The sequence below is a fragment of the Archocentrus centrarchus genome, chromosome 24 (genome assembly GCF_007364275.1).
Source record: "Archocentrus centrarchus isolate MPI-CPG fArcCen1 chromosome 24, fArcCen1, whole genome shotgun sequence".
In the NCBI taxonomy this organism is placed as follows: Eukaryota; Metazoa; Chordata; class Actinopteri; order Cichliformes; family Cichlidae; genus Archocentrus; species Archocentrus centrarchus.
This window is the reverse complement of record NC_044369.1, coordinates 23,241,958-23,269,817: the sequence shown is the minus strand read 5'-3', so window position 1 is coordinate 23,269,817 and position 27,860 is coordinate 23,241,958. Positions and strand designations below refer to the sequence as shown.

At 40.5% G+C, this 27,860-nt stretch overlaps 2 protein-coding genes across 6 annotated transcripts in view; both read left to right on the top strand.

Moving 5' to 3' along the window:
* Nucleotides 1–3,010: 3,010 nt before the first annotated feature.
* On the top strand, nucleotides 3,011–11,887 carry LOC115774945 (uncharacterized). Of its 4 annotated transcripts, XM_030722431.1 has the most exons (8): nucleotides 3,015–3,170; nucleotides 3,987–4,020; nucleotides 5,377–5,453; nucleotides 6,607–6,712; nucleotides 6,821–7,804; nucleotides 8,486–8,638; nucleotides 9,428–9,520; nucleotides 10,801–11,886. In XM_030722431.1, exons 5-8 carry the CDS (start codon nucleotides 6,821–6,823, stop codon nucleotides 11,119–11,121), a joined length of 1,551 nt encoding a protein of 516 aa, XP_030578291.1. In that variant the 5' UTR covers nucleotides 3,015–3,170; nucleotides 3,987–4,020; nucleotides 5,377–5,453; nucleotides 6,607–6,712; the 3' UTR covers nucleotides 11,122–11,886. The 4 variants fall into 4 exon arrangements, with proteins under 4 accessions (XP_030578287.1, XP_030578291.1, XP_030578289.1 ...); XM_030722427.1 differs by lacking the exon at nucleotides 6,607–6,712 and having other exon boundaries at nucleotides 3,011–3,170; nucleotides 10,801–11,887; XM_030722429.1 differs by lacking the exons at nucleotides 3,015–3,170; nucleotides 6,607–6,712 and adding an exon at nucleotides 3,192–3,491 and having other exon boundaries at nucleotides 10,801–11,887.
* Nucleotides 11,888–19,108: 7,221 nt separating this feature from the next.
* tbx18 (T-box transcription factor 18) overlaps nucleotides 19,109–27,860 on the top strand; it is a 9,691-nt gene continuing 939 nt past the window's right edge. Inside the window, exons 1-8 of one of the 2 annotated variants that reach the window (XM_030721631.1) lie at nucleotides 19,109–19,620; nucleotides 20,799–20,958; nucleotides 21,335–21,436; nucleotides 23,710–23,881; nucleotides 24,299–24,466; nucleotides 25,442–25,506; nucleotides 26,802–26,896; nucleotides 27,116–27,860. The exon at nucleotides 27,116–27,860 is cut by the window's right edge and continues 939 nt beyond it. In XM_030721631.1, the coding sequence (XP_030577491.1) occupies nucleotides 19,386–19,620; nucleotides 20,799–20,958; nucleotides 21,335–21,436; nucleotides 23,710–23,881; nucleotides 24,299–24,466; nucleotides 25,442–25,506; nucleotides 26,802–26,896; nucleotides 27,116–27,657 (1,539 nt within the window). In that variant the 5' untranslated portion in view covers nucleotides 19,109–19,385 and the 3' untranslated portion in view covers nucleotides 27,658–27,860. Of the gene's footprint in view, nucleotides 19,621–20,795; nucleotides 20,959–21,334; nucleotides 21,437–23,709; nucleotides 23,882–24,298; nucleotides 24,467–25,441; nucleotides 25,507–26,801; nucleotides 26,897–27,115 lie in introns of both variants that reach the window. The other variant, XM_030721630.1, reaches the window with a different exon arrangement.

Here is a 27,860-nt window from a genome sequence, read left to right as displayed (position 1 = left end):
TAAAGCAGTGGATTGACTAATGATGAAGGGCTGAATGGGAAAAAAAGCCAAGACAAAACTCATTCACTGCTCTATTGTATAAAACTATACTAGCATGGACTTCAGTAGGAATGTAATAATAATATTCCACTCCATAAACATCAGTCCAAACCATATTCCTTGTAAATTCTTCAGCTTTAATATCATTTTTCTGTCGGTATATATGAGCCATTTATTTGCTGCCTTCTCCGTCCGCAGTCTGTTAGGAGCAGTCAACATCTTTGGAGTTTATTTGGAGCCACAATGACACGTGGCAGTTTTGTAGGGATGAAAAATATCCCCCGGCACTTAATATACGTTGCAGCCCTATAGCTGTGAATTCAGAAATTTTTATGTAACACATATACACACTCTTACTTGCGGGTGTGTGTGCGCGCGCGCACAACTAGGCTATAACATGTTTGGATGGAGCAGGATGCCAGGCAGTGCCCTTTAAAGGCTCTAATGTGGCAGTGGTTTCATGGTGGTTGGCACAGATCAGCAGGAAGAGGGCAAAGAGAGGGGTATTTAAAAAAAGAGAGAGCGAGAAAGAGGGGAGAAGAGGGAGGGAAAGAGGGACCTGGGAGGAGGAGCACGCTAAAGAAAAAGAGCTATAGTTACACACCACAGGCATCAAACAGTGAATATATGAATTCCCACTCTTTCTCTGTGTCCTCACTGCATCCCTCTTTTCCTCCATCCATCCCTCGCTCTGGGTCAACGGCCCATTCACAGTGTGGTCCCGGGGTGATCAGAGTGGACCCTGCCCTCTCTCGCTCTGCTTTCATTCTCTCTCCATCTTTCATCCCATCTTTTCTTTTTGCCGCAGAGAGAGAGGGGGGCAAACAAAACAGTCATACTTCCCCTAAACTCATCTTTTATTAATCAGACCTCAGCAGTGTGTCAGGGGGAAAAGTGACGCACACGGGTTTGTGAGTTTAAAATGTGCTCAGTGAAAACACACACACACACACACACACACACACACACACACACACACACACACACACACACACACACACACACACACACATACAAGAAAGACCGAGAACATGCAACTGACCACTGACAAATGCCTCGGGGTGTTTCATATTTCGTCTGCTGCAAAACAGACCATCACAAAAAAACACCAGAGCTCTTTTTGTGTCTGAGTATGTGTCAAAGAGAGAGACGGAGAAAGAAAAAGAAATTAGTGAGACAGATGACTTGAAAGCACCACACGACCACCTCCCTTCTGTCATTCATAAAGCCTCTCTCACTCTCTCCACTTTTTTCTATCTCCCCTCACACACACACACACACACACACACACACACACACACTTGTGCGCGTGCTCGCACGCACATACACAAGCTCACGGGCAGAGCGGAGCGGATATTCTGGGTGGTGTTATTCCAGGTGTGGAGTCGTTGAGGTCTCCATGCTGTGACCCTGTTATCCTGGGAAGAGGGAGAGTATCAGACGCATGCGGCGAGAGGAAGAGACTCTATATCAAAAACACATTTTTCCCCGAGGCTGTATCACTGCAGACACACGGCTACGAACACAGAGGCGTGCACGTGCTGAATATACGCATACATTTTTGTGCACATGTGCACAAATGCGAACGCATTGTATGGACAAAACCCACTGTTGGATATTATCAGTCACCATCAGTAAAAGGTCCACCAGTACATGAAGTGCCAAGTATTGTGCCATGTCAAATTAGGGCCCTCTACGTATCATCCAGCCAAAATAAATAAAGGACTTTAACTTCTGACGTTTCATAAAGTTACACCTTAAAAATCCTCTTTAGTTCAATGTCTGCAGAGCAGAGGGCGAGTCAAGCACGTCTTCTGAGACATGTTTAAAAGTGACTGCTAAAGGAAAATTTTTGTAACAAAATATCTTCCGCAATTTGGAAAAAAGAATCTTTTTTTTTTTATTGCATTTGAGCTTTTCTTTTATTGTGCATTTGCTGGGGACGCAAACGGGATAGAGCTGGCGCTCCTTTTGTTTGCAATCACTCTCTCCTCTGCATTATCGGGGTGAGGCTTCCACTTTGTTATTAGCTAGTACATAGTAAAAAAAAAGCGCTGGGGAAGTGCAGTCAGGCAAACACACACACACACGCACGCCCGCATAATCAAATTTTATTGGATGTCAGATCACTTTGATTGAGACTTGTTCTGAGACGATCAGTTCCCAGAAAAAGACCCGGAAGGTTATATGTGCAAGCTGTTATTACAATCTGGTGACATGTGAAAGTAAAGCGGACTCTCGTGGCTGGGTGCAGAAATGAATCTGGAATGTGAGCTGCTGGAAATGCCGCTGGATGGAACTCAGCAGCCTGGAAACACAGAAAACAGATCTTTCTGACATGTTAAATAGCTCACTTTACATGCTAGAAAGATAGTTTACATTAAGTAGTTTTGTTGCCTAAGCCTCACCAAACAAAGGTAAGTAGCAAGTGAATGAAACCTAAAACTGGTGACAGACAAAACTCGAGCTGGAGTTTTCTAGCTGACAGTCAAAGATGCCACCTCCACACCTTTGGTCTCCCAACAAAGAGGCAGTCGACAGCAGAAACAAACAATTGGAGGACTTGTTATCTGACTATATCTAAAGAAGTGGATTATGATTGGATTTTAAGGACATAACTGAGCCTAATATCACCTGCTATCTCTTTATTGACCGCTAACAAATGGCCTGTGTTGTTGCGAACGACATCTGTGCATGCGTGTATGTGTGCTTTAATAAATCAGTGTGGATAAAGGTTCCTTAAACCTTCGATGGTTTGCATTTCGTTTAGAAATTGTTCTCCGACTAAAATTGTGTCATTTGGAGCCTCAGAACCGCTTAAAAATAGCACCGAAAAGACTGAAACACTTATTTATAACAAGGTAATAAAATCCTGTACACTCTTAACCCAGATATTAATTGTAATTAAACGTTTTAGTAATCATTACTTATTCTTTCGTGTTTGGTAAAAATGTTGTCCCATTACTAAATCAAATTAGTTAACTGTACTTTTCTACACAAATATAGAGTGTAATGAACTTGTTAAGCAGAGATTACTAAAGATATTATGTTTTTGAAGTGAAGGGGCGGGGCATATTCAAACTCAGTCCTGCTGCAACATGCACCGTGGCAAGTTCAACGACTCCTGACTGGTAAGTGTGAAGAATAACTATTTTAAATAATTCTAGCTATTTCTTTGCTTAAAAGATAGCTGAGTTCCATGTGCAGATATAACTGAAAATTATAGTTACAGCCTACCGCCACCATTATCGACACTTTGGTAAAGTGAGGGGTTTTGGAATCGAAGTTAAATATCGCGAGTGGAGTGGCGAGCGCGAATGTTAGCATTGGCTTAGTGTTAGCATACTGACGAGTCTCAGTTTATAACGGACAGTTACTTTAGGAGAGATGTACTTTGCTGAAATAAACCTTTATTACACCAAGTTTAAGCCGAGTGTATCCTGTCTCTGAGGGTAATTTTTTTTAATCGAAAAAGCCGCTCCAGTAGTGTCAAGACAGCTAAATGCTATCGTTAGCTTAGCGTTTCACATCGTTCGTAACAGCATGTGCTTGTGTTAACCTAGTCCACGTTTTTTTTCTATACGGTTTCGTATGTACTGAAATGTAATGGTCGGACACAAAGGTTGAAATCTTGTATGACTAAAGAGCTGAAGCTGAGGTTATCGCCAGTTCTTCTTCTCCACCTCTGATCTCCAGACTCTTAAAATACAGAACTGACAACAAGTTAGAAACGTTATTAAACCTGTCAATTGTCTGCAGACAGAAGGGTAAGCCTAACTCATTTGGCAATATTTTAACTCTAATGTGAAATGGGAAAACAAAATTTTCAGGCTGAGAACAGAAATTTCAAAGGGAGACAGTATTTCAAAGTACCATATTTCCTTGATCACTGATGACATGGTTGTGGACAAGTGTGCTAAAATTTTTATTATTTTTTGTTCTTACAGGTCCGTGTGAAGATGCAGTGGAAGTGCAAATACTGTGAGTTTACATCAGAGAAAAGGGGTTACCTCTTAAAACATTACAGGCTAAAACATGGAAGCTACACCAGAACTGTACCATTTCCTTGCTTACACCAAGAGTGTTTATGCACATTTAAGTCCATCAGTGCACTTAGGGTCCACTTATCCAAAATTCACCAGAAAGACCAAGATGCACAACTGTGTGAAACACTGACCTTTCACTGTCAGTCCTGTGATTTTTCTGCTGCTTGCACAGAGGCAGTTTTTATCACTCACTTGCGGAGTACACATTTAAAAGTTAATCACAGAGTCCACTGTCCATATAATGGGTGTAACTTTCATACTACTGTGTACTCCACATTCAATGCACACAGAAGTAAACAGCACAGAACAGGCAATTGGAAGATGTTCAAACCAGAAATAGTGTCTGGTAGTGAAACCAATGAAGTGGCAGAAGAGGAACATGGGCCCCCAAACAACACTGTTGATTTAGAAGGCAGCGAAGAGTCCAGCAATGAAGAGCATCATGATCTTGGGAAACAGTTGGAGCACAACCTAGCTGCTCTTTTTTTAAAGATGCAAACCATCCTCCACATTCCACAAAGTTCTATCGATGAAGTTATACAACAGCTCCTACATTTAAGTGAACTGTCCCAACCACTGCTGCACAATTCAGTCAAGGACATTTTGAAGCTACACACAGATGTAGATGATTCAACTGTGAAACAGGTAGTCAGGGCTGCCTCAGAGAGCAATATCATACTAAAGTATTGTGGCAAGGGTGGCTCCTTATCAACCTCTAAAAGGAGAGCAGCATATGTAAACAAAAACTTTGATGTGGTTATGCCAGTTGAGTACTTTATTGCCAGGGAAAAGAAATCTAGTGCTGTATATGTTCCTATAAATGCCATGTTACAGAAAATGTTGAACAGGGCAGACATTTTAGATAAAGCTCTTCCAGTACAAAAACATGTGCCACATGAGTACAGTACATACAGAGATGGTTTGTACTGTAAAGGAAATGGCCTCCTTAACAGCGAGGAATTCAGAATCGCTGTTGGACTTTACACAGATGATTTTGAAGTGTCCAATCCATTAGGGACATCTAAGAAGAAACATAAAATGAGTGCAGTGTATTGGGTGCTTGCCAATGTGCCATCAAAATATAGGTCCACACTCCAGTCCATTCAACTTGCTCTTTTATGTAAAGCCTCTGATGTAAAAGAATATGGCTATGCTAAATTTCTTCATCCTCTGATCCAGGATCTGGTTTCTTTGGAGCAAGATGGCCTATATGTTGAGAAGTTGGGAGCATGTGTCAAAGGCACAGTGTTGTATGTGGCTGCTGATAACTTGGCTGCTCATTCTTTTGCAGGATTCTTTGAGAGCTTTGGAGTGGACAAGTTCTGCAGGTTCTGCATGGCAACGAGGAGTGAGATCCAAGACAAGGAGGTAAGCTCGGGCTCTTTTGAACCCCGAACTGCAGACATTCACAACAAACAGGTACAGGAGGTACAGCAGGATCCCACTTTGGCAAAACAGTATGGTGTAAAGGGACGATGTGTACTAACTGACAGTCTGGAGCACTTTCATGTTGCTCGTGGCTATCCCCCTGACATCCTACACGACCTTTTTGAAGGGGTTGTTCCTGTTGAGTTATCACTCTGCATTTCAGAACTGATTTCTAAGAAATATTTCACATTAGAAACACTGAACCATGCTATCAAATCTTTTGCATATGCTTTTCATGACAAAACTGACCAGCCTCAGCCTATTGCCCAAGGCTTCTCTACCAAAGGGACCATAGGTGGAAATGGCCATGAGAACTGGGCTCTAATCAGGTTGCTCCCACTTCTCATTGGCCATAAAGTGCCTGAAGGGGACGATGCCTGGAACGTTCTGATGCTCCTTAAAGATATTGTTGAATTGGCTGTAGCAACAAGGCACACTGAAGAGTCTATACATTTCTTTGACTGCAAAGTGTCAGAACACAGAGAACTGTTGCAAACTACATTCCCAAATTTCAAATTGCGTCCAAAACACCACTTCATTGAGCATTATCCTGAGATGATTAAGGCATTTGGCCCACTGTCAGATGTCTGGACAATGCGTTTCGAGGGAAAACATAAATTCTTCAAGCGGGTCATTCGTAATGCACACAACTTCAGACATGTGGCACTTACACTGGCTGTAAAGCATCAGAAAATGATGGCTTACTGTTTGGACACAAGTTCGTTTTTCAAGCCCTCAGTTGAGCTGGACAAAGTTACCACAGCACTGATCACATCTTTCCCCGAGAATGTCCAACAAGTTTTCTGCAAGAGAGTACCCCAGCTTACAAAGGTTCTGGTTGCATCATCAGTCTCTGTAGATGGAATTAGATATTGTGCTGATATGATACTCTCTGTCGGTTCATGTTCAGGCCTCCCAAATTTCAAACAGATCAAGCAGATTGTGGCAATAAACACAGAGATCTTGTTTGTGTGCAATACAATGACGGCATGGTACCATGAACATTTCAGATCATTTGAACTCTGTGGCAGCGCAAATCCCTCTTTGTGTGTGGTGGAACTAAAAGAGCTGAATGATGTTTTCCCTCTGTCAGCATACAGATTTGGAGAAAATTCAGCAGTGACACTCACTCGCTATATTCTGTGTTGAGAAACCACAAGTGTTGTCAGTACTAGCATTGCTCTGGATAGAGTCTAAATGTAAGCCTAATTGGTAATTTTGTATCTTTTTTGATAAGCCATATGTTAAACTGAATATCTATGTCTTTGTGTATATATTTCTAATAAGCTATTTTTTTTATTTCCAAGATGGCAGCACACCAGAAGATGACCTTGAGAGTAATTTTCACAGAGACAGATATAAGAAAGGTTGTTCTGAATACAAGACCTACTACAGTGGAGGATTTGATAGGCAAGCTTAAAGAATCACTGGGACTTAATTTCAACTTCAGTCTCCAGTACCAAGATCCTGAATTCAATTATGAAGTGTGCAATCTGACAGATATCGAAGATCTTCCTGAAAAACCAACAGTCAAGGTCATCCCTCTACTTGAGTTGGTATCTGTCTCAACATCTGAAGAAATTTTGAGTGGCACACCCAGTGTAGCAGATACAGAGATCCTCTCTACATCCTCGCAGGAGCGACAGAAACAGTGGCCAGATTGTTTTGATATCCCAGATTTTTCTGTTGATGTAGCATATAGACTTAGGCAAGCAGATCTTCAGTTTCTTCGTGATGGTACGCACCTGAAAGTAACAAAAGAGCTGAAACATGAGATTCTTGAAAGATTGGCAGAGAGCATGTATAGTTACACAGCATACCCAAATAATGCTCAGTTCGAAAGTGTTGCACAAGCCCTCATAAGCAAGCACCCCTCTCTCCAGGAGCGAGGCTCAACCAGTCGCTGTAGCGGCTGGAAAAATAGTCTAAAATTTAAAATGGCTAATTACAGAACAAAGCGCAGAAGATCAGGGTGCCTTGATGTAGCAGTAAATGCAGGGAAACGAGGAGGGCATTCAACTGAAGGAGAACCAGCCAACAAGAACATCAAGAAGGCAAAGAAAGGCGAGATCAACTTCTTACCCAACTTTCCAGACGGATTTAATCAGGTAGCCCTTGAGGGTGCCCGCAAAGACTTGGTTAATGAAATGCAGAAGAGAACACCAAATGGACAGCTTGTAAAAGAGAAGATGGATCTGACGTTTGCATTGAGAAGAAAAGAGGTGGTGGAGTCAGAACCTGCCGTATGTGAGATGGTGGAACGTTGGCCTGCTCTTTTCACAGAAGATCAGGTTAGTTCATTCATGAATAAAATAATGAGAACTTTTTTTTTTAAATATGTGTCTGTGTTTCTCTTAGGAAACTGCCTTTATAAAACCTAAAAATATTTATCTGTTAGCCATTCCCACTGTCAGCAAAAAAAAAAGTAATTTTACCATGCAGGACATGGTAGTTGCTATCTACAGCTGCCTTTATCTTTTTTTGGTAAGGAATATTGTATATTGAGTTGGTCGTTATTGTGAAATCAACACCCTGATGCAGAACTCTGATTTCAGATTATTCTGAAGAGGTTTATCATCTATTAATTCCCTATTCACGGTACGCTATCCTGCTTATTAAAAGGTTACTTGCCAACAAAAATATATAATTTGACACAAAATATTAATAGTCTGTTTATATGTAGCAATGGTCTGCTACACAAAAGTAACACAATACTACAAACAATCAGGGCAGTAGAAAAGCAACTCCTGTGTTGTGTGCGGTACAAAGTTTTTGTTAAAGAAGTTTGACTAGAATAACTGAAATATCCCCAAATTTAAAGTGTTAAGTGAGTGAGTTGAAGGGGGCTTTGTGTTTTACAGCTGACCATGTCCACACCTGTGCAATTTTTATTGCTGTCCTCACTCTGGTGCTTCCACCTTCAGTTATTAGCTGTAAAGATGTAATATTGGAGCATTTTCTGTATTTTGCAGGTATGCATGGAGTTCAACAGGATTGTTGGCAAGAATCTCAAACAGGAATTCTATGAGAGCATTGATCGGCACAGTCCTCGTCTTATCGAGATTTTTCGATCCAAGAGAGGGAACATTGGCCAAATGTTGACACAGCTTTCCCAACAAACAAAGGTTGGTCCTATTAATCACTTGCATTGTGTGCAACAGCTCATGTAATGACTTGGCTTTAAGTCCAACTGTATTTATTTTCATGCTTCACATAGATTGTTGAAATGATTAAAAGATTTTGAATTTAGGGATGGAAAAACAAGGCTGAGTTTCTGAACTTCACTTAAACTTTCAGAGAACTTCAGTAAAACCTGCTAGTTCTTCTCAGTGTTAAGGGTGTTACTGTCTCAGTGGGTTAATTAACCATGAGCCATGTATTTCTTAAATTTTAGGGAATGTGCCTTCAAAAGTCCTTGATTACCATTAGGGATGCACTGATATTAAAATGTGGGATGATATCGATACCCGATATTAATATTGCTGTTATGGCAGATAACTGATAATGTATACAATATATATATTTCACTACCCTTTCGACACCTTGGAAAAAACAAAACAATCCCACAGCTGACATTGATTCTCTGCTTCAGATGAACTCCTCACAATCTTGCGCTGCATTGCTGTCACATGACCAAACAAATACCACATGACCAACCTCCTCCCCTGCCCGTCCGGAATCAAATGACAAGAAGATGGAAATAGATATGGGTTGTTAATATTGGCCCAGTTTTGTTTATCGGACCAATACTCACATGTTAACAAATGACTAATATTGGCTGATACCGATGTTAATGCCGATATATTGTACATTCGTAATAACGATGCTTAAGAAGATGTGGGGACTTTATATTTTTTGATACAATCAATTGTGCTTAGTTACTTGCTTATTTTTGTCATTTTACTGCCCAAAAGACTGCAGAGCCAACTGATATTCGAACACTGGTGCTCAGAGGACTTCCTGTTATCCTTGGTGACAACCCCACAGACTTCTACAAACCAGCCTTTGTAAGTAATTTTACTTAAAGACTACCTAAAGGAACAATAACAACTCAATCTTGAATTTTCACTCTTATACACGGTTCTCATGGGTCTTTGAAATACTTTAAATTCTTTAATATTTACTTTGCAATAATGTTTTGCAGCTGTGTTGTATGACCTATTTATCCAAAGTCAGTGTATTACTTGAATTAAGTGCCATTTGACACGGCCCCGGTTTGGAGAAGCAGCAGAGGTACTGGTGTAGGAAACTAAGCAATATACTGCTGTGATCAGTGTTTATAACAACATTATTTTAGCCACCTAAAAAATCTAGATCAGTGAAATGTACACTATACACAGAATATTTTCACTGCATTACCTTACTGTCAGTCAGACTTCTGACATAAAATTACTTTTATATAAGTTGTATATAGATTTCTCCTGCCAAACTTCATAGACAAAATCTGTTTACTTTGCTGAACAGAGGAACGGCTCTTCTACTGCTGCCTCAGTCTGTTCGATTGTGTTATTATTTGATTGGTTTGGATTCACTAAAATCACACAGTAGCACACATTTAAGGATCAAGGACATGCTAGACTAACAACTCTTGTGTTCTGTGAGGTAAAATTACTAATTTTTCCTATGGCATTTGGTTGGCATGAAGAGAGTGCTGTAACTTAATTTTCTAGTCAGATAGGTCCGTTGGACAGCAGTTTGAGATGCTGAAAATAGTATGCGTCCACTAAAACTGATATAAATTTTTTGACTTATCTAAAATACAAGTTGCAGCAGTACATTGCTTATCTACCTACACTGATCCACCTGCTGCTTCTCCAAAGTGGGGAAAGGCTGACCACCATCTACTGTAGGTAAGTATGCTGACCATCTGTAAGCACCTCATGCAACCCACTTTAAAGGGATAGTTTTTTTTTTTTTTTTTTATATATATATCTTAATTTATATCTTATGCTATGCTGTGTTGGGTTCATGTCAGGATTTGGGCATAGACAGACAGGCGTGGGAAAACAGATGGCAGTTCCAGTGATTGAAGAAAACTTGTGAGCATAGTTTTAAACAATTCAAAGGATAAGGTATTGTTCCACTTAGCACTAGCACATGAAGATGCTGGATAGATGTTCTTTTGTGGAGCTCCAACTCATTCAACATTTACACTAGGAAACTAGGGCTGCATAGCATGATAAAACAGATATGACAGAAATTTCAATTTGATTGTGGAAGTTATTTTTTTTTATCAATTATTGATGGTCACTGAAATATCACTGTTGTGCTCTTGTCATTTATAAAGGACTCAGATGATGATGACTCTTTCCGCAACATTGACATTGGGATCCTCCTTGTTGAACCTGAAGGTGCTGTGCCCTCATCCTCCCTGCATCTCAGTCCAGCCTCACTAAAAATTGTCATTGAGGGAGAAGTGGTGATGGACAACATTCAAGACCTGCCAAAAGCTATGTGTCTTCTCTTTGGACTTGCATATGCAATGCATCTCAGTTACCCCATTTCTATGAAGTTCACGTTCCAGTTCATCCAACAGGTATTTCTTGAGCTGGGCCACGTTGAACTAAAACCAAAGTTACAAACATTGAAAAACCAGCTTGCGATGTAACGAAATGTCTTGTGTGTTGTCAGTGAACAGTCAGGGGGTTGAAAATATACTCAATGCAGATGGAGTTGATAAAGTTGCTCTTATCTAATGCAGTTCAGTGCAGCAGTACTGCCACAACTTTTATTTCTTAAGAAAGTTTGTAATGTTCAGCTTACAGTGTTATAAGAGACATCAGTGTCCAGCCACTTGTACTCTAAAAAACAGGATTTAGAAGTGTATGCTCAGGGCTCCATAGTAATATTTAGTTGATACAGTTAAAGGAAAATTCAGCACTTTTCATGTAAACGTCCAGTTTGTGTTGATGGTAAATGTAGTCATTTGAAGCAGTAAATTCAAAATAATGTAATTCTTCCTCAACAGCAACATTACTGCTTATTTTACAGGTTTTTTCAGTCAATAGCAGCACAGGAATTTATTGCTTCAGTTGATTACATTTACTAACAACACAGACTGTACATTTACATAAAACATGCAAAATCTTCCCTTAAACATAGTTGATCTGTTCATTTTCCAAGTTGGAGATTGTGTCCTATTTTAAGGTGTCCAGTTTTTTCAAAAGGATGCAAATATTTTTGTTGAATGCTGCTGCATTTGTATTCCTTCTCTAAACATGTTAGAATTGAGTTCAAGCACATATGCCTATTTTTACTTGCCTTTTGTATGGCAAACTTTTTTTTGAATGGCTACTGTTTTGATACTTTTTTATACTTCTGAAAAACATGACAAACTACAGTTAAAATTGTCTTTTGCGTAAGTATTCTGCAAAAAATAAAATATTGGAATGTTGAAATGTATTTGATTTATTCTCTTTACAATTTAGTGTTACATTCAATACAACTTGAACATAAAAAGGGTAATAGGAAGAGGGTAAGAGGAAATGTTATTAATTATATTAACAAAATATAAATAGCTTTAAATGTTAAATTGCTTATTTGCTTTACAGTTTAGCTTAAAAGTAATTTTCACTCTTAATCCAAATTAGTTGAGTTTACTAGAAAATCGCGTGGAAACTCGTTGCCTTAAACCATTCTAGTTTTTACACAAAGATGAAACTAAACATGTTTAGTTGTGTTAACTTAGAACCTTAGTGCAATGTATCAAACATGTTCAGTAGTATTTACTAAAATTGATTAGCTCACATAAATAGGAAGAAATTTATATGAGGTAATCAATTTTAGTTAAGACTACTAAACATGTTTAGTTGTGTTAACTTAGAACCTTAGTACAATGTATCAAACATGTTTAGTAGTATTTACTAAAATTGATTAGCTCACATAAATGGGAAGAAATTTATATGAGGTAATCAATTTTAGTAAAGACTACTAAACATATTTAGTTTCATCTTTGTGTAAAAACTAGAATGGTTTAAGGCAACGAGTTTCCACGCGATTTTCTAGTAAACTCAACTAATTTGGGTTAAGAGTGTATATACATATGTATGTTTTCCGCGTGCTATAATGGAGACATTCCTTAAATACAGTAATAAAACAGCGTTCCTTACATTTGCGCTAAATGCTAGTTAGTGCTGGCCTGAGCGCTGAATGCAGGCAGGGAGGAGAGGCAGGCTTAACGGACGCCTTCACCGCCAATTCTCAATTTTAACGACTTTGCTCTTTGATTAAAAAAAAAATGCTTAAATGGTTCCAGTTGAGCCAGAGAAAGAGAAAAGAAATAAAACTCAAACATCTAAGAGATGAAAATAACCGTTGTTCTCCAGTTTTAAGAGGCACGTGTGCTGGGTTTGGCCTGAGATGTTAGTTACGAGCTGCAGATGTTTGTATGGTTTTTTATGATTGTTGTTATTTTCAAATTGCGGTGTTTCTATGATGAGCTTTGCGTTCGTTAGCAGAGTGTGTGTGTGTGTGTGTGTGTGTGTGTGTGTGTGTGTGTGTGTGTGTGTGTGTGTGTGTGTGTGTGTGTGTGTGCGTGTGTGTGTGTTTGCGTGTATGAGTGCATGAGGGAGAAAGGAAAATGACCTGAGTAATTTTGAGTTTAATTAACCATAGTTCTAATCTGTGTGCAGCTTATTATGAAGTCCGATCACAGGAAATAGTGGCGATTACACACGATGATAGGCCATCTATATATGCACACACGCGCACACACAGAGTTATATATTCCAAAATTATAGCAGGAAACAACAGGGAGTAATCAAATCACTGCATACACAATCCTACCCGCTTATGATCTCATGCACGCACATGCAAACGCACACACCGCTCAGATGTTCACGTGGTTTCACGGGTTATAAGAGGAGAAAAAGTTTTCACCTCTTCTTCGCTGGATGGAGAAAACCCATAAAAACAGCACCTGCTCGCTTGTTCTCTCTCCCCCCCCCCCCACCCCCCCCCCCACCCCCCCCCACCCCTCCATCTGTCTGTCTTTGAAGGGGGAAAGAAAACGAAGGCAGTGAGGTAATGAGACGAGTTGTTTGGTTGCTTTGTAACAGCATTAAAAACATTACTTTTGCATCTTTAAAATGATTGGACAGGTAAGGGTTTGGCGTCTTCCTCGAGCTGGGGTCAAAACCTGCCAAGTTCAAATATCTTCGAGCAGTAGGGCACCCTGCCACCAATCACTCCACATGTGAAGGCTACGAGGTGATGAAATGCGCAGATTACTGCTGCATCACTGTAGAACACCGGGTTGTCTTTTGGATACACGAGGGCCTGTTTAGCAGCGTGTTCGGTGCCAGAAAATGAACTGTTTACTTCCGCAAATTATGACTATGCTTTGCAATTAACAGACCTTAGATCAGTCTCAGAAACACGTATAACTGCGTCTCCTGCTGACTTGGGTAAATATGACTGGAGCCAATCCTGCAGGGCTGTTGACCTCTGGTGACCTCCCTTGAGCTCAGAGTCAATTACTTACAGCACTGCTACATAAAGCATTCGATAGATAATCAGGAAGGACTTTTTGCATTGTTAAACTCCTTCTTTTAACTAGGTTTTAAGTATATACCCAGATGTGCAAGTCTAACAACCCTAGCACCCCATCAAATCTTGATAAGAAATAATATTAGATTTTGCTCTAAATGGATAAAGTACAGGATTCTTTGTCCTTTTGGGGTATTTAAAAAAGACTTTAAACATGTTTAAAAATGTGTTACCTCACCTATGGTGAGCTATTAATAAATAAGTACATCTGTTCGATCTTATGGTAAAGACTAACACAACAGTCATTTCCACCGTGGAAGCAAAAGCTCTCAAAACAAAACAAAAAATGCTGCCTGATGATGACCCCCGAATACAAATGCTTCAGTTTCTTTTCACATAAATCTCCTGCCCGTTACATGACTGGATTTCTCTCTCCCTGAAATGCACGGTCGCTACATACTGTAAGTGCCTTTCACGACACCATCAAACACATGCTGTTTCTCTCACCGCATCATCACCTACAGAATAGTTTTTTATGGCTCTTTTCTGTCATCCTATCATGAAGGTGCAGGCCACACCTCTCAGTATTACAAACAAACAGTATTTCTCATCAACAGTTATCAGCGTCACTGCATCTCTAATGATGAGAAGAACAAGAATCCATCTCGTCCGTCTCTTCAAACGTGTAATATATCACAAAAAGGGCAAACCGATGCAACAAAACCACCTGTGAATGTTAATTTGTGTCTCAAAAGTGCACCTCTGTAGCTTTAGGGGCTACCGCGTGATCTCATGAAAACAACACTGTGATGTGTGCAGCGGCGGCTTAATAAGCCAAGCAAAGCATTTTTTTCTCTGTGAATAAGAGGATGATTCCAGCAGTTTCAGGCTGTAACTCAAGAGGTGCACAGAGCCATCTGTCTCTCACTTTCTGTCTTTGTGTGTCTGCGCGCTTGTGCAAATGAGACAAGCTATTGCAGCCAGAGCAGGAGTTCAACTAGAAAAGCATCCGAGGCGCACAGAGGCCCGAATAAACGACGTCAAGACCAGAACCAGCTCGTAAAAAAAAAAAAAAAAAAAATCAATAAATGTCATAGATCCATCAACTTCTATCAAGTGTGTCAGTAAATACCACATTTTGAATGGAAGGTTAACTTTATGAAAGAAAGCAGGGGTCACTTCACTTGGATGACGAGTGATTCTGGGCCAGCATAAGCAGGATATGCTCGGAGGGGCCCCGGCCGTTTACTTTGCAGTGTTGCCTCAACTGCAGATAGGCACAGAGTTCAAGTTATGGCTTTTCTAGTGGAGCCATGCAGAGGATCCAGCAGTTCTCAGACTAGGATTTGCCTCCCCAGGACATGTGTAACAGGGACCCTTGATTCTGGTGTGAAACAGATGGTTGAAGATGAATGTTGCCGTTCTCTCTGCATACTATAAACTACATCCATCTTTGTGTGCATCACTACATCTGTCTTCCCCCAGGTCAGCTGCAGCACTAAACCGCCATGCCCTCTGGAAAGATCAATGTGACACATTACAAAACCGTGAAAAGGAATCACTCCCAAAGCCTATAAAAGGCGCTGCAGTACCACACTGTATGTAGGTCTCCCCCTCTCCCCACACACACACAGAAAGAAACTCACACACCTTCCCTGCTCTCATGCCACTTCCGCCATAAAATGCCTGGCAGTGTTCCACGTGCCCATTAGCAGGCGCTAAATAACTGTTAACAATGTATTACCCAGACTCCCCTGTTCAGGCACTTCTACCCTTCCACGGGTCCCTTCAAAGCTCACAGGTAATTATGTCAAAGGTTTTTAATAAACAGCCAAGGCTACTTGGTGCAGTGGGTTACGCCCACCTTCAGAGTGGCAAAATGTATCCTTTAGATAAAGTTACAAATGTGCTGTGCTCTGATTGGCTGAAATACTCCCAAAGTCGTTAAAAGCCACCAGGTAAATCCACACCTGCACGTGACTGAGGAATTTAGGATAATTCCCCAACACAAGCGTCGCTTACAGCTTGACTAGATTATATTATATAGTCAATTACAACTGGACTCAATGAATATGAAGCCCATTAAAACGAAATCCTGTTAAAAGTATCTTGTTTTGTTTGGGTTTTTTTTTTTTTTTCACTAAATCCATTTCCCTGCTTATATCGTTTAATATCACACAAACTGGAGACTAATTAGAAGGATCATAAATCACAGCCTGAGTCTCGTACACTTACGAGCACAGCGGCACCGACGGCGTGTCGTGTATGGAGGGGAAGCCTGCCATGAGCAGCGAGCGATTTACACGTTTTTGTAAAAATAAAATAAACTAAAACTCTGCATTAAAATCCCCCTATGGATAAAAGAGAAGCTAATACTTAAGGCTTACATCCTGTTTTCGAAGTTTTTTTTGTTTGTTTGTTTAAATAGTTTATCCAATCAATGTCAGCTGATGAAACATTAAAATAAAAAAAAAATAAAAACCTGAAAGGGCGACCTGCAACCTGCATACGCGGAGTTAAAACGCAGTTAAAAAAAAAAAGTCAGAGCCCTGTTTTTTTTTTCTTCTAGTACTCTAATGTGCAAAATGCAGTAATGGTAAATGATGTACGGAGCTGCCGGATCCAGCGAAAGAGAAGGAATCGTCGCCTCACCATAAAGGTCACTGAACTATGCAGAAATCATTTCTGGACCTTTAAAGATTATTTTGAAGAATATTATAGCAGCAGCAAATCAAATACTAAAAAATTCGTATATAAAAAACTAAATAAAGAAATATCACATAATTTGCCAGTGTTTTCTATGCTAAAATACACTGTTGCAACGAAACATATTGTGTTAATAAAGTTACGCCTATTTACAGCTGTGCGGCCTAAATCTGTGTTTGTTCTGAGGAAGCAACAACATCACTTTTATTATTATTATTATTATTAATAATAATAATAATAATAATAATAATAATAATAATAATAATAATAATAATAATAATAATAATAACTCATTTCAAAGATGGCAACATTTTGGGGGTACTTTGTTTTTGAATATGAGTTTGAATATTTCTCCATGAAAATAATGGGAAGAGAGAGGTCTTGATATAATCTGCACTTTGTTAAAGATAAGCCAGCCAATACATTAGTTTCTTCTAAAAATGACATTTAACTTAACAAACACAAATAAATCACTTGATTAAATAAATAATTCAGCCTTTTAAAAATCCACTGACTACAGAACTTTTTGTTCAAGTCAAGATTTTCAAAATAAAAACAAGATCTTTAGATAAATTACTAATAAAAGAAGCTGTCTTGAGATTTTGACTGTGAACACAATTTATTTATTTAGTTAATTTTTTTTAAAAAGATGCTGTTGCTAAATTCTGGACCCCCCCTTTTTTTTTTTTTTAAAGTAAATTTGTTTAGTTGTACTTCTGCTGTCTGCACAGGCAGGTGTGGGAGCAAACATATTTCCTTTAATTGTGTATTGGCAGTGCCAGGTAAAGTCAGGCGGCATCGAATCTAAAATTTCTCTTAAATAAATGTTAACCTCAGTAAGTCTGACGGAATTAGAAATGCCACCTTTAAAAAAAAGAGCCCGGAGGAAGTGAATGAAGCAGGTTTTGATCTCATATGCCTCACGGATGTGGGCATGGAGCCGCTCCTTGACGTCCGGTTACTTACGTTACATTTACGCCAAACAAATGACGACGTGTCGTTTGTGACCATCAAGCCAGCAGAGGCCCGGACCTTCAGTGACTTTGGCGAAGGAGCAGTCACCGAAGAAAACGGGAGAATCAAATTAACCACTGACGTGAATAATGGCATTTTATTTTTCTAATTCCGCCAACAGCTTAATAAAAAGGCTAACACATTAACAGGTTAATTGGGCCATGGCTTGGCCTATTATATGCGAACTGCAGCAAGCGCCGTGAGTATTAAACTGATTTGGAATCAGTTGCGAGTTTAGGTCATTTAAAAAAAAAAAAAAAAAAAAACTCAAGAAACCCGCGCACACAAACACACGCGGCCTCAGCGCCTTGTTTATTTATAGGCAGCTTCTCCCCTCCGTATCTCACTGCCACACCAACACGCTTCCCGGCGTGACCGCGCTCGTTAACGCGGCCTTGAAAGAGCGCGAGATTATTTCCACACTCGCAGTAAGAGAGACACAAACTCATCCCTATACCTCATCTGCTTATATTCATGTGTCATTTTTCCTGTAATGTTTCATTGAGCTATTGTTTGACTCGGGCTGGAGACTGAAATATTGTGGGAATGTCGAGTTATTTACTTTGTTTTTTTTTCCCAAGAAAGACAGCAACGACAGCAAAATGAAAGATAATGATCATTATAATTAAATTCCATAATATCTGATATTACATTATAGTCTAAGCGTAATTTCCTTATTGCATTATTCTATAGTTTACACATTCACAGCTGGAGCCTTTATACAGCTGATATGTGGATGCTTTTAGTGCAGCAATTGCCTATTTTCTCTTTGTTCAGTTGCAAATTAGCGTTGTTGCAGAAAGAAACGACATTTAACGTTAATAACACTGTTTACATGACATTTATGCGAAACTACACATTCAATTGTTAATATTTTCATACCGAATCAAAGCGGTTGTGTAGTTCTTGTTTTGCTTTGTTGGGGCTTTTTTTTGCTATTTAAAACAGTCACCGGTATCGATTCATAGACAAAGTTAATATTTTTAAATACTTGTATTGAAACACACACAAATAATATTCAGAACATTTCTTTTGATATTTATAAAAAATATCAAAATATCTTATGAGAAAAATTATGAGATAATTTTCCAGTGTAAAATTCAGTCTGTGTGATAATTCTGTCATGATGGGGCCACAAGTGTCCGTCCTGCAGGAGCTGCTAATCGCTAGATATGCAAAGCATGTTGCGCCGGTGTGTGAAAATGCGCACAATGCCCCAGAGAGACGCTCCTAGCTCTCCTTGGCCTGAAGACATGATTCATTCACCAGCTCTCCTTTTACCACATAAGGCGGCACGAGCGGCCCCCGCAGCGGGCGGGACCAAGGAAAAGTTCCGGGGGGCTGTGATTACTCATGATTGGTTACACTGTGTTGTGACTGACAGGTCACTCTCCTCGGCTCTCCTCTAAGCTCGGTTGTTGACACTCTCCAAAACTCCGCACGGCACCCACGGATAACGGAGACACCGTTACAGCTCGCCCCAGGCCCTCCTGTCTCCTCAGCTGCTCCGTGCAAAGGCGGAGAAACCGATCTACCGACAGCACGGGATTGTCAGCGTGGATCGCCTCTTCTGATTTGCTTCGGGTTTGAACTTTTCTTACTCCCGGCCTGCAAGCTCGCGAGCGGTCTCCTTCGTCTCCTTCCTCTGTCCTAAGACCCAGAGAAATGGCAGAGAAGCGCAGGTCCCCGTGCGCGCTGAGCGTCAAGGCGCATGCATTCTCAGTAGAAGCGTTGATCGGGGCGGAAAAACGCCGCAGGACAACCGGAGAGGAGGTTGTGTCCCCCGGCTACGAGGACGGAACAGATGCTTCTGATGTAACCGGGAGCCCGGGACTGCGAGCGGACAGAGCGTGCACCGGCGACCGGGGCAGCGAAGCTGAATGTGCAAGTGACGGATCCCGTAAGTTTAAAAAATAATATTAATAATAACAATAATAAAGTTACATAGATGGAAAGAGGTGCCTTTCATGTAAATTGTTTCCAAAGCCATTGAGATATTCTTCAAATTATTAAATTACTGTTGCACATTTGTTATTCTGTTATATCAAATGACAACAATCCTGATCCTCGCTAAAGGTTGATGTTTCTATTCAGAAGCAGATTTTCTTTCTTTTCTTCATAATAATCCATACTCGGTTCTGCTTGTCACCGAGTAGAATTCAGTCATAACACTCAAAAGATGCCGTTTATAAAGTAAAACAATAATAAGCTTTCATCGGAGCCGCACGGTGAGAATGTGATATATCACTGCTCCGGTCTAGTGAATATGAGCGGTGTGAGTGTGACTAATGTGAGAGGCTTTATGAGTTGTGTTGCAATCATAAACACGCCAATTAGCAGCGTATAAAGGCAGGGAAACTGCCACGGAAAGGATACCAAGAGAGGTGCAGAAGAAATAACCCCACTGGCCCTGACAAATTAGGATTTAGACCTGCTGCAAGTTCAGAACGCACTTGGCTGAGGAGTTGTCTCCGTGTTAGTTTGGCTCGTTAGGCCCACGTCGAATGTCCATAAATTTCTACCACTTGGGGAGGCCTGTGCCGAAGCCTGTGCCGACTAGCAAATAACAACAGCGGCGAGACGCATAAACACTGCTATTAGTCTGCCCTCTGAACATGTCCTCAATATTAAAATAGATTTAAACTCAAGTACTATCATGAAAATCGCTGTAAACGTTTAAGCTCGGTAATGAGAGCGGTACATTATATTAAACATGTTTTTTTTTAAGGATATCCAATATCAATTTTTTAAGGACCACCAATTCTGCCTCTAAGACCTTAAATCTTAGAGAAAGAAATAACTACCAGAGGTTTAAAAAAAAAGGAAGCCAAGGGGGTACAGATATTTTTCTGCCCTGATCCTTTTAAAATAATAATGTCATAAATTAACGTATGCTTTAGGCTCTTAACTTACAGTTGTTCTGCTGCAACGAGCTTTTAATGAATTCAGATTTTTATTTATTTATTTTTGAGTCACAAGAAAAAAAAACTGAAACGCAACACCTTGTGAAAAATGCTTGGCTTGTGAAGGAATGTTACAGCGCAAACGTGCCAATCTCAACTCTTTCCGGTGCAGCAGAGAGCGAGGACGCGTCGCTGGAGAGCCCGCAGCCCGCAGCTCTGTGCACGGCGCCGGTAACCGGGACCGGAGAGGAGACCCGCGTGGACCTGCAGGGTTCAGACCTGTGGAAACGGTTCCACGAGATTGGCACGGAGATGATCATCACCAAGGCTGGACGGTAAGACGGGAAGCTCGTGTGAACGCGCAACCTTTTGTTTCACTGGAGAAAATAAGAAATAAGAAGCTTACTTCCTGTGTTGGGGAGGGGGGAAAGAAAGAAGAAAAAATATAAGCGATTTTAACCATACTAAATCTATAAGCAAAATAAAAGGTATAATTATGGGAAATTAGATAAGCAAAGCATTGAACCAGATAATTATTTAAAAGGTGATATGTCAAAATTAGTATTCAAATAATTACTCAGAAAGATTTAATATCTCTAAACAGCGATAAACAGACAAACAGCGATCTGTGGCATTCATTCTTTAATTAAGATATTATCGATGCATTTTTGTGATGGTAATTTTTTTTTTTTCATTTGCTTTTCTTATCAGGCGGATGTTCCCTGCTATGCGTGTGAAGATTACGGGTTTGGATCCACATCAGCAGTATTACATCGCCATGGATATAATCCCCGTGGACAATAAACGATATAGGTAAGACGCACAGAGCCACCAGAGGCCCGTGCACACTCGCTGCAAAACATGAGACCTAAATGGTAAAGATTGCTGCTTCTAAAATCTTGCGATCCAGAATTTATTTAATAAAACTATTTCACAAAACTCGTAATAAAATAAAATAAAATAAAAAATAGACCAGAGTGCCAAAGTGGTGCATTTGAGTGCACTGGGATATCGAGAATTTCACTTCTGACTCTTCAGCGCAATCTGTATCGAGATGTTGCTCTGGAAATATATGACCAAAGTCACATGACACAAGTCCTGTGACATCACGTGAGGGGCTGTGGTCGACATCAAGGAAGCCGCTCTCAAAAAGAAAGAGGTAAATAAAATGTGCTTCAGCTGTATTTTAACATGAAGATATTTAATTTAAATTAATAATATGTAGTAGATATAAATCATAGCATACACAAGATCCTATGTAATTATGCGATACCATACTAAACAAGAAAAACGTATGAGTTTAAAATTATGTTTACTTTTTTTTTTTTAATTAGGACATAATCTCGGTGGTCTTGGTTTGCTGACTGGACTGAGATACGTTAAGAGGCAGATTAAGTGTAGCACTGATGTGCTCATCTAGCCTGATTAAATGGAGGCCTCGCCTCCATGTCTGCAGAGAACCACATTAACTACACTACAGTAGGACTTTTTATTGATTCGTGGTTGGATGTCAATTTGATGCTAATCACAAAATTGTGCATGTTTTAATCTTTATAACATTACACTCAAACAGTGTTGATGAATCGCTGGGCATAATGATGAACTGGTTAGATAGAGCCAGTGCAAAAATAAATAAAAATAAAATAATAAAAATTGTTAAAGGATGAATTTATGCACTGATTTAAAAAAAAAGATTTAATTCTAGAAAATGTTTTAAATGAATTTCATATTTTTAAAACATGTTGGATCACCTTAACACCTTGATCTATCGAGCTTAATCCAATCGTTGACATAATAATCTGTTAAGCTATAAAGATATAAATAAAGCTATAAATATACAAGCACAATGAATCTTGTTACTATATTATTTAAAATGTATTTGTAGGATGTAAAGGACTTATTGAAATACTACATTACTACACTACACTACTACACTAATACAAATTCAGTTCCTTACAAAGAAAGCACAATATAAAGAATTTGGGAATGTGTCGTGTGTTTTTGACAGAAAAGCGATTTTAAAGGAAATAACTAATTGCAAAACCTGCCCACCTATAAAAGCTAAATTTCAGTATCCTCCACCCTCACACGCGTGTACTGCAAAAATGGGAATAGTCCAGTAATTTTCTTTAGCATGTAGTCCTAATTTAGACTCCAAGCACACTGTTCTTCTACAGCCCAGGATTTTTCAATTGTGCAGCCTCAGCTTTCTCTCCACAAATGGCGCTTGGCACCGGTGTTTTGTCACGGCGGTTTTGCCGTCCCTTTTGGAGAGGGCCGTTTGGATACCTAACCTCTCCACCCTAGAAGGTCAAACCAGCAAAAGTCGTTACAAAGCAGAAGAAAACGGCGTGTTATTGCAACGGTGTCCGTGCAGCCAAGTCTTGATGTTGTAAACTGTGGGGCTATCCTTTCAAAGGCTCGAAATTCAGTTAATACCACGTTTTAAAAGGCGCGGCGGAGTGAAATCTCGGAGAACATGTTACAGGTCCGTCTGCCTATAGAACACAACTTCCGCCGACAGAGCGCCGTAGATAAAACACCGCCTGGAGATTTTTATTCCATGCTTTCGCTTACCAGCAGGTGATGAATAGGTTACACCTCCAGAAAGCAAAATACAGTTTGTTTAGAAAGGGCATGAATTCAATGACCCAGGGGAGTCCAACCTGCGGCCTGGGGGCCTGATGCGCCCGCCCAAGTGTCCAGTTTTCGGCCAAGTGTGAAATTACAGTGTCAATAATGTCCTCAGTTTTTTGATAATGCTAGGTGACGCTACCATTACTATATCTGAGTGAAAATATACAGAAAGCATGTCCAGATCTTGATAAGTTGTTTAAATCATAAAAAGTCAAATATTAGTTTAGTTAAAAAAAAAAAAAAAGCATTTACATTTTTGTGCTTTTGTATCTTCACTGTCATCTGTAATGCACACGTAATGAGACATTTTTTTAATTAATATCTATTTATTTATATAAATAATCTATCTATTTATATCTATTTAAGTTGTTTATCATTTGATTTATAAATGAATTGTTCATTCAAATGGAAAATGTGCTCACTCACTATCCTGTGTGTGAATTGTGAAGGTACGTGTATCACAGCTCCAAGTGGATGGTAGCGGGGAACGCTGACTCACCTGTGCCTCCCAGAGTATACATCCATCCGGACTCCCCGGCCTCAGGAGAGACGTGGATGCGTCAGGTGGTCAGCTTTGACAAACTCAAACTGACCAACAACGAGCTGGATGACCAGGGACATGTATGTACCGGCACATAATATTCCTATGATACTTTTTAAATGTGGCTCTGTTATATGAAATTACATACTACTATTGCACCCCAAAATATGACTACATGAGCTATTGTTTAAAATGTACCTTTCTAATCCATTATCAAAAAGTCACATCTATAAAACAATAAAAGTCTGTCACTGCATTATTATGCTGCATACAAGATGCTAAAAGAACTCTGACACTGCTGCAAGCTTCACAGTTCCCTGTTTGAGATGAATGTGGCTTATTGATATGTGTATTTCTATGTTTTTTACTGTGTAGGCCTTCGTACCTCATGCATCAACAAGAGTACATGTTCATTTTCCACAGTCATGCTTCATGAATCATGAAATAACTGTTATGTAACCCAAGCCTCAATCAATATATTTACTCTCCCTGCTCAGATCATTCTGCACTCTATGCACAAGTACCAGCCGCGGGTCCACGTTATCCGCAAGGAGTGTGGAGAGGAGTTATCCCCGGTGAGGACCGTCCCAGCCGGGGAAGGCACCCGCACCTTCTCGTTCCCTGAGACTGTGTTCACCACCGTCACAGCGTATCAGAACCAACAGGTAGCACAGCTGAACTCCTCTGTGAACGCCCATGGTTATCTGGATAAACCAAGTATAATGAAATACCCATAGGAACAACAACCAAAGGAACTCACATTTCCAATGTGTGCTGCTACAGTGTGCTGTGAAGCTGAAAACACATATTGTAATTTTGTACTTTGTGGGTATGAAATAGAGATTGATGTTAGAAGTTTTACATTTATACAGCTCAGTGTGCAGGGTAAAGATAAGCTATTTATTTCCTATGCCATACAAATTCTGTTTTGCATGTTGGTGAGATTTGAATTTAAAGACAGATTTGTCTCCAAGTGTGATTGGGCATGTTTGTCTCTGCATGTACGTGTTCTGTGAAAGAGAGACAAAGGTCCTCTGATTTTCCTGGAGGGAATTTTATGCAGTTTTATCAGTGAAAGGCTTATTTGACTGGCTGTTAAGAACAGGCAGTGAGACTTTTTTTTTTTTTTTAAAGTTCTTGCACACAGCTTATGATTGTCATATTTTCTGGATTGTATTCGCCCAATATCAAAGCCAGTGTTTTCAGTGAAGGAAAGCTGCTGGCTTTTCTGCATTTCTGCACATGTTCCCTCAATGTGAGCTTTGAAGTAGGACCTTAGCTGAGGTTTGCTGGCCTACAGCGCATGATGGCTGAAGTCAGAACATGGTGGTGATGTCTATAAAAGTCCTTTTGGATGAGGGTCACAGAGCTGGGCCTTAAACACCACCCACAGTCTGAACAGGCTCACAGACATTAACTCCATGCATGCATGCACGAACCCACACAAATTCACATAAATGTGCAAAGAAACATACAAGTACATATGCACATGACTGAATTTATTTATAGACCTGATTGAAAGATTTCAGAGAAAGAAAATAATTTGGCTGGAAACAGTATTATACAGTATAGTATGCTATTATTGACTTCATAATAACAAAGTTTCGGGAAATAATTAGAGTCTTATTTTGCTTTTTCAGATTACAAGGCTGAAAATTGACAGAAACCCATTTGCCAAAGGCTTCAGAGACTCTGGCAGAAACCGGTGAGTTCATTTTAACCACAGAGATTTGCACATTATCTGGTGCATTAGGGGTAGTGAGCGATGCATGACTGCTTCATATTTTGGCTTGCATGTGGTTTTTGTCACTGCTATTTTAGTCTGGTTTTATGGGGAGCAAAGCTATGTATTTATTTATTTTTTTTCTAATGGAAAATGTGCTACAGCCTCCCATTAAATTCGTCCTGAAGGGCAGGAAAGAAATGGACTAAGCTGAAAAGATGTGGCACGTATTATTATGGTTAGAATAGTGATACGTTTTCATTTAAATGTGCTAACTTTAAAGGCAAATTAATTCCCGCAATTGCGCCGTTACAGGCACATGCAGTGACTTTGTCTGCGAACCTAAATGGAGCGTCGCATTCCAGCCAGCCTCGGGAACATAAATATCAACAGCAAAATAATAAAAGTCAAGAGTGTCCAGAAGAAAATCTGTATAAACACATTTCTAAACATATATAAACACAGCATTAAAACAACACAGCAGTAAAACTCCAGCAGTCTCCAAACAGCCACTCCCCTGAGGCCTCATAGAAATCATTAGAGAGGAGAGGAGAAGCCGGAGAAGGAGAAGGAGAAGGAGAGGGAATGTGTGAGACAAGAGAGGTTGAGAGGGAGGAAGGTAGAGAACAGCAAACTGGATAACCCAGGCACCTTGACAGCTGACCCTATAAAAGTTAAACTCAGGAAGGCTGAAAAAACTCCTCTTAAATATTACAGGAAGAGTTAAGCAGTTTGCTAAATAAACTTCTGCTCTGATAGGCTGCTTTGGAGCACACAGAACCGCTCCGGGCAGCTTGTCTAAATTATCACCGTGGCTACAACCCCGCGGGGGGGAAGACTTTTATCCTCACACTAACGAGGGGTAACAGAGCACTCGCATTACCCCGCCACAGCCAACCCTCTGCCCCACCTAGAGGAGGATGGAGGCTCAGATTTGGGGGGGAAGGGGAGTCCCACCTCATAAATCGTTGCTGCGGCTTCCTGCTCCTTCGTCCTGATTCGCCCGTAAAAGCCGTGTGAAAGCAATTACACACAAGCACCCAACCAGCAGCAGCCAATCGCAGCTTGGCGTTTATGCCCCTCATTACCTGCGGTCTCCATGGAGATGGCAAGAAGGGCCCCACAGGCGACTAAGATGGCCGCCAGGTGGTTGGCAAAATGTACAATTTAGTGAGGCATGTTTTGAGAGAGAGAGAGAGGTTGCAGCTGTACCAGGTATTGTGATGATTGGTTGTTAATGCTCATGTGTTAATTTATGCATTTGCATGTGTTTACAGGATGGGTTTGGAGGCTTTGGTTGAGTCTTATGCATTCTGGCGTCCATCGCTGCGAACACTCACATTTGAGGACATCCCTGGCATGACTAAGCAAGGTAAAGTTCAGTAACAGGATGCTTCTGGATGGTGAAAATAAGTCATCCAACCTAAATCTGTTTGTCGCTGGTGATCGGCGTCCCTATTGATGGCATGAAAATGTGCTATGTGCTCATAACAAAAATACAAAATGAGGCAATGATTGGTGATACCAAGTTTGCCCAACTACAGGTTGCGAACTGGTCGCTGTAAACATTTCCCCTGCTCTTATTTTGTAGGAGTCCCGGGAACTCACGGAGGGGTTGGCGCATCGTCTCACCTGCTCTCCACATCCCCATGCTCATCTCCTTTCCAGGTTTGCCCTCTCAGTCCACCAGACTACACCTGTAGCCGACCCACACACCCTCTCCACCGTTACAGTAACCCCCCAGAGCCATTCCCCCCTCCCAGAGGTCCATCTGCGTATGAAACTGAAGGATTCTGCTCCCTGCCTCTCCCTGCTTCTCAGCTTGGCTATCTGTCCAACCCCACCTCACAGGGTTATGCCAGTCTTCGCCTCCACACACCGCCCTACAGCCTGTACGGTTACACATTCCCCTCTTCACCACGGCTCGCTGCCAGCCCTGATAAAATGGTTGCCACTGCCACTGCCAATCATCAGAGTGCCTTCCTTGGCTCGTCGCCCAGTGGGACTTTAACGGACAGTCTGGGTGTGCTCAGTGGAGGACAGCAGGGCTTCTTGTTTGATTCTCGGACTTTAGGACTGGCAGGGAGCCAGTCGGGAGGTGGGGCCTCACAGGTCACTGCTCACATGGGCTGACTTTGATTCTGGGTTGTTACAAAAACAAAATGACACCCCGGATTGGGTGTGTGTTGCTTTTGGTTCAGAACATTCGATGAATTAATGGTCGAGCATCATGCTGAACTGACGACAGAGAGGAGAGACAGATCAGGCATTAAAGCTTTACCTGAAGGAAATATATTTCTTTTATTTTCACGCATGATTTCTATGACACACCAGCG

Bases quoted from the DNA above. Each gene is read 5' to 3' on its own strand.
- LOC115774945 (XM_030722427.1), top strand. From the start codon at position 5,421: ATGGCAACGAGGAGTGAGATCCAAGACAAGGAG. The intron at 8,639-9,427 runs GTTGGTCCTATT...ACTGCCCAAAAG, and splicing joins AGCTTTCCCAACAAACAAAG to ACTGCAGAGCCAACTGATAT. The intron at 9,521-10,800 runs GTAAGTAATTTT...TCATTTATAAAG, and splicing joins ACTTCTACAAACCAGCCTTT to GACTCAGATGATGATGACTC.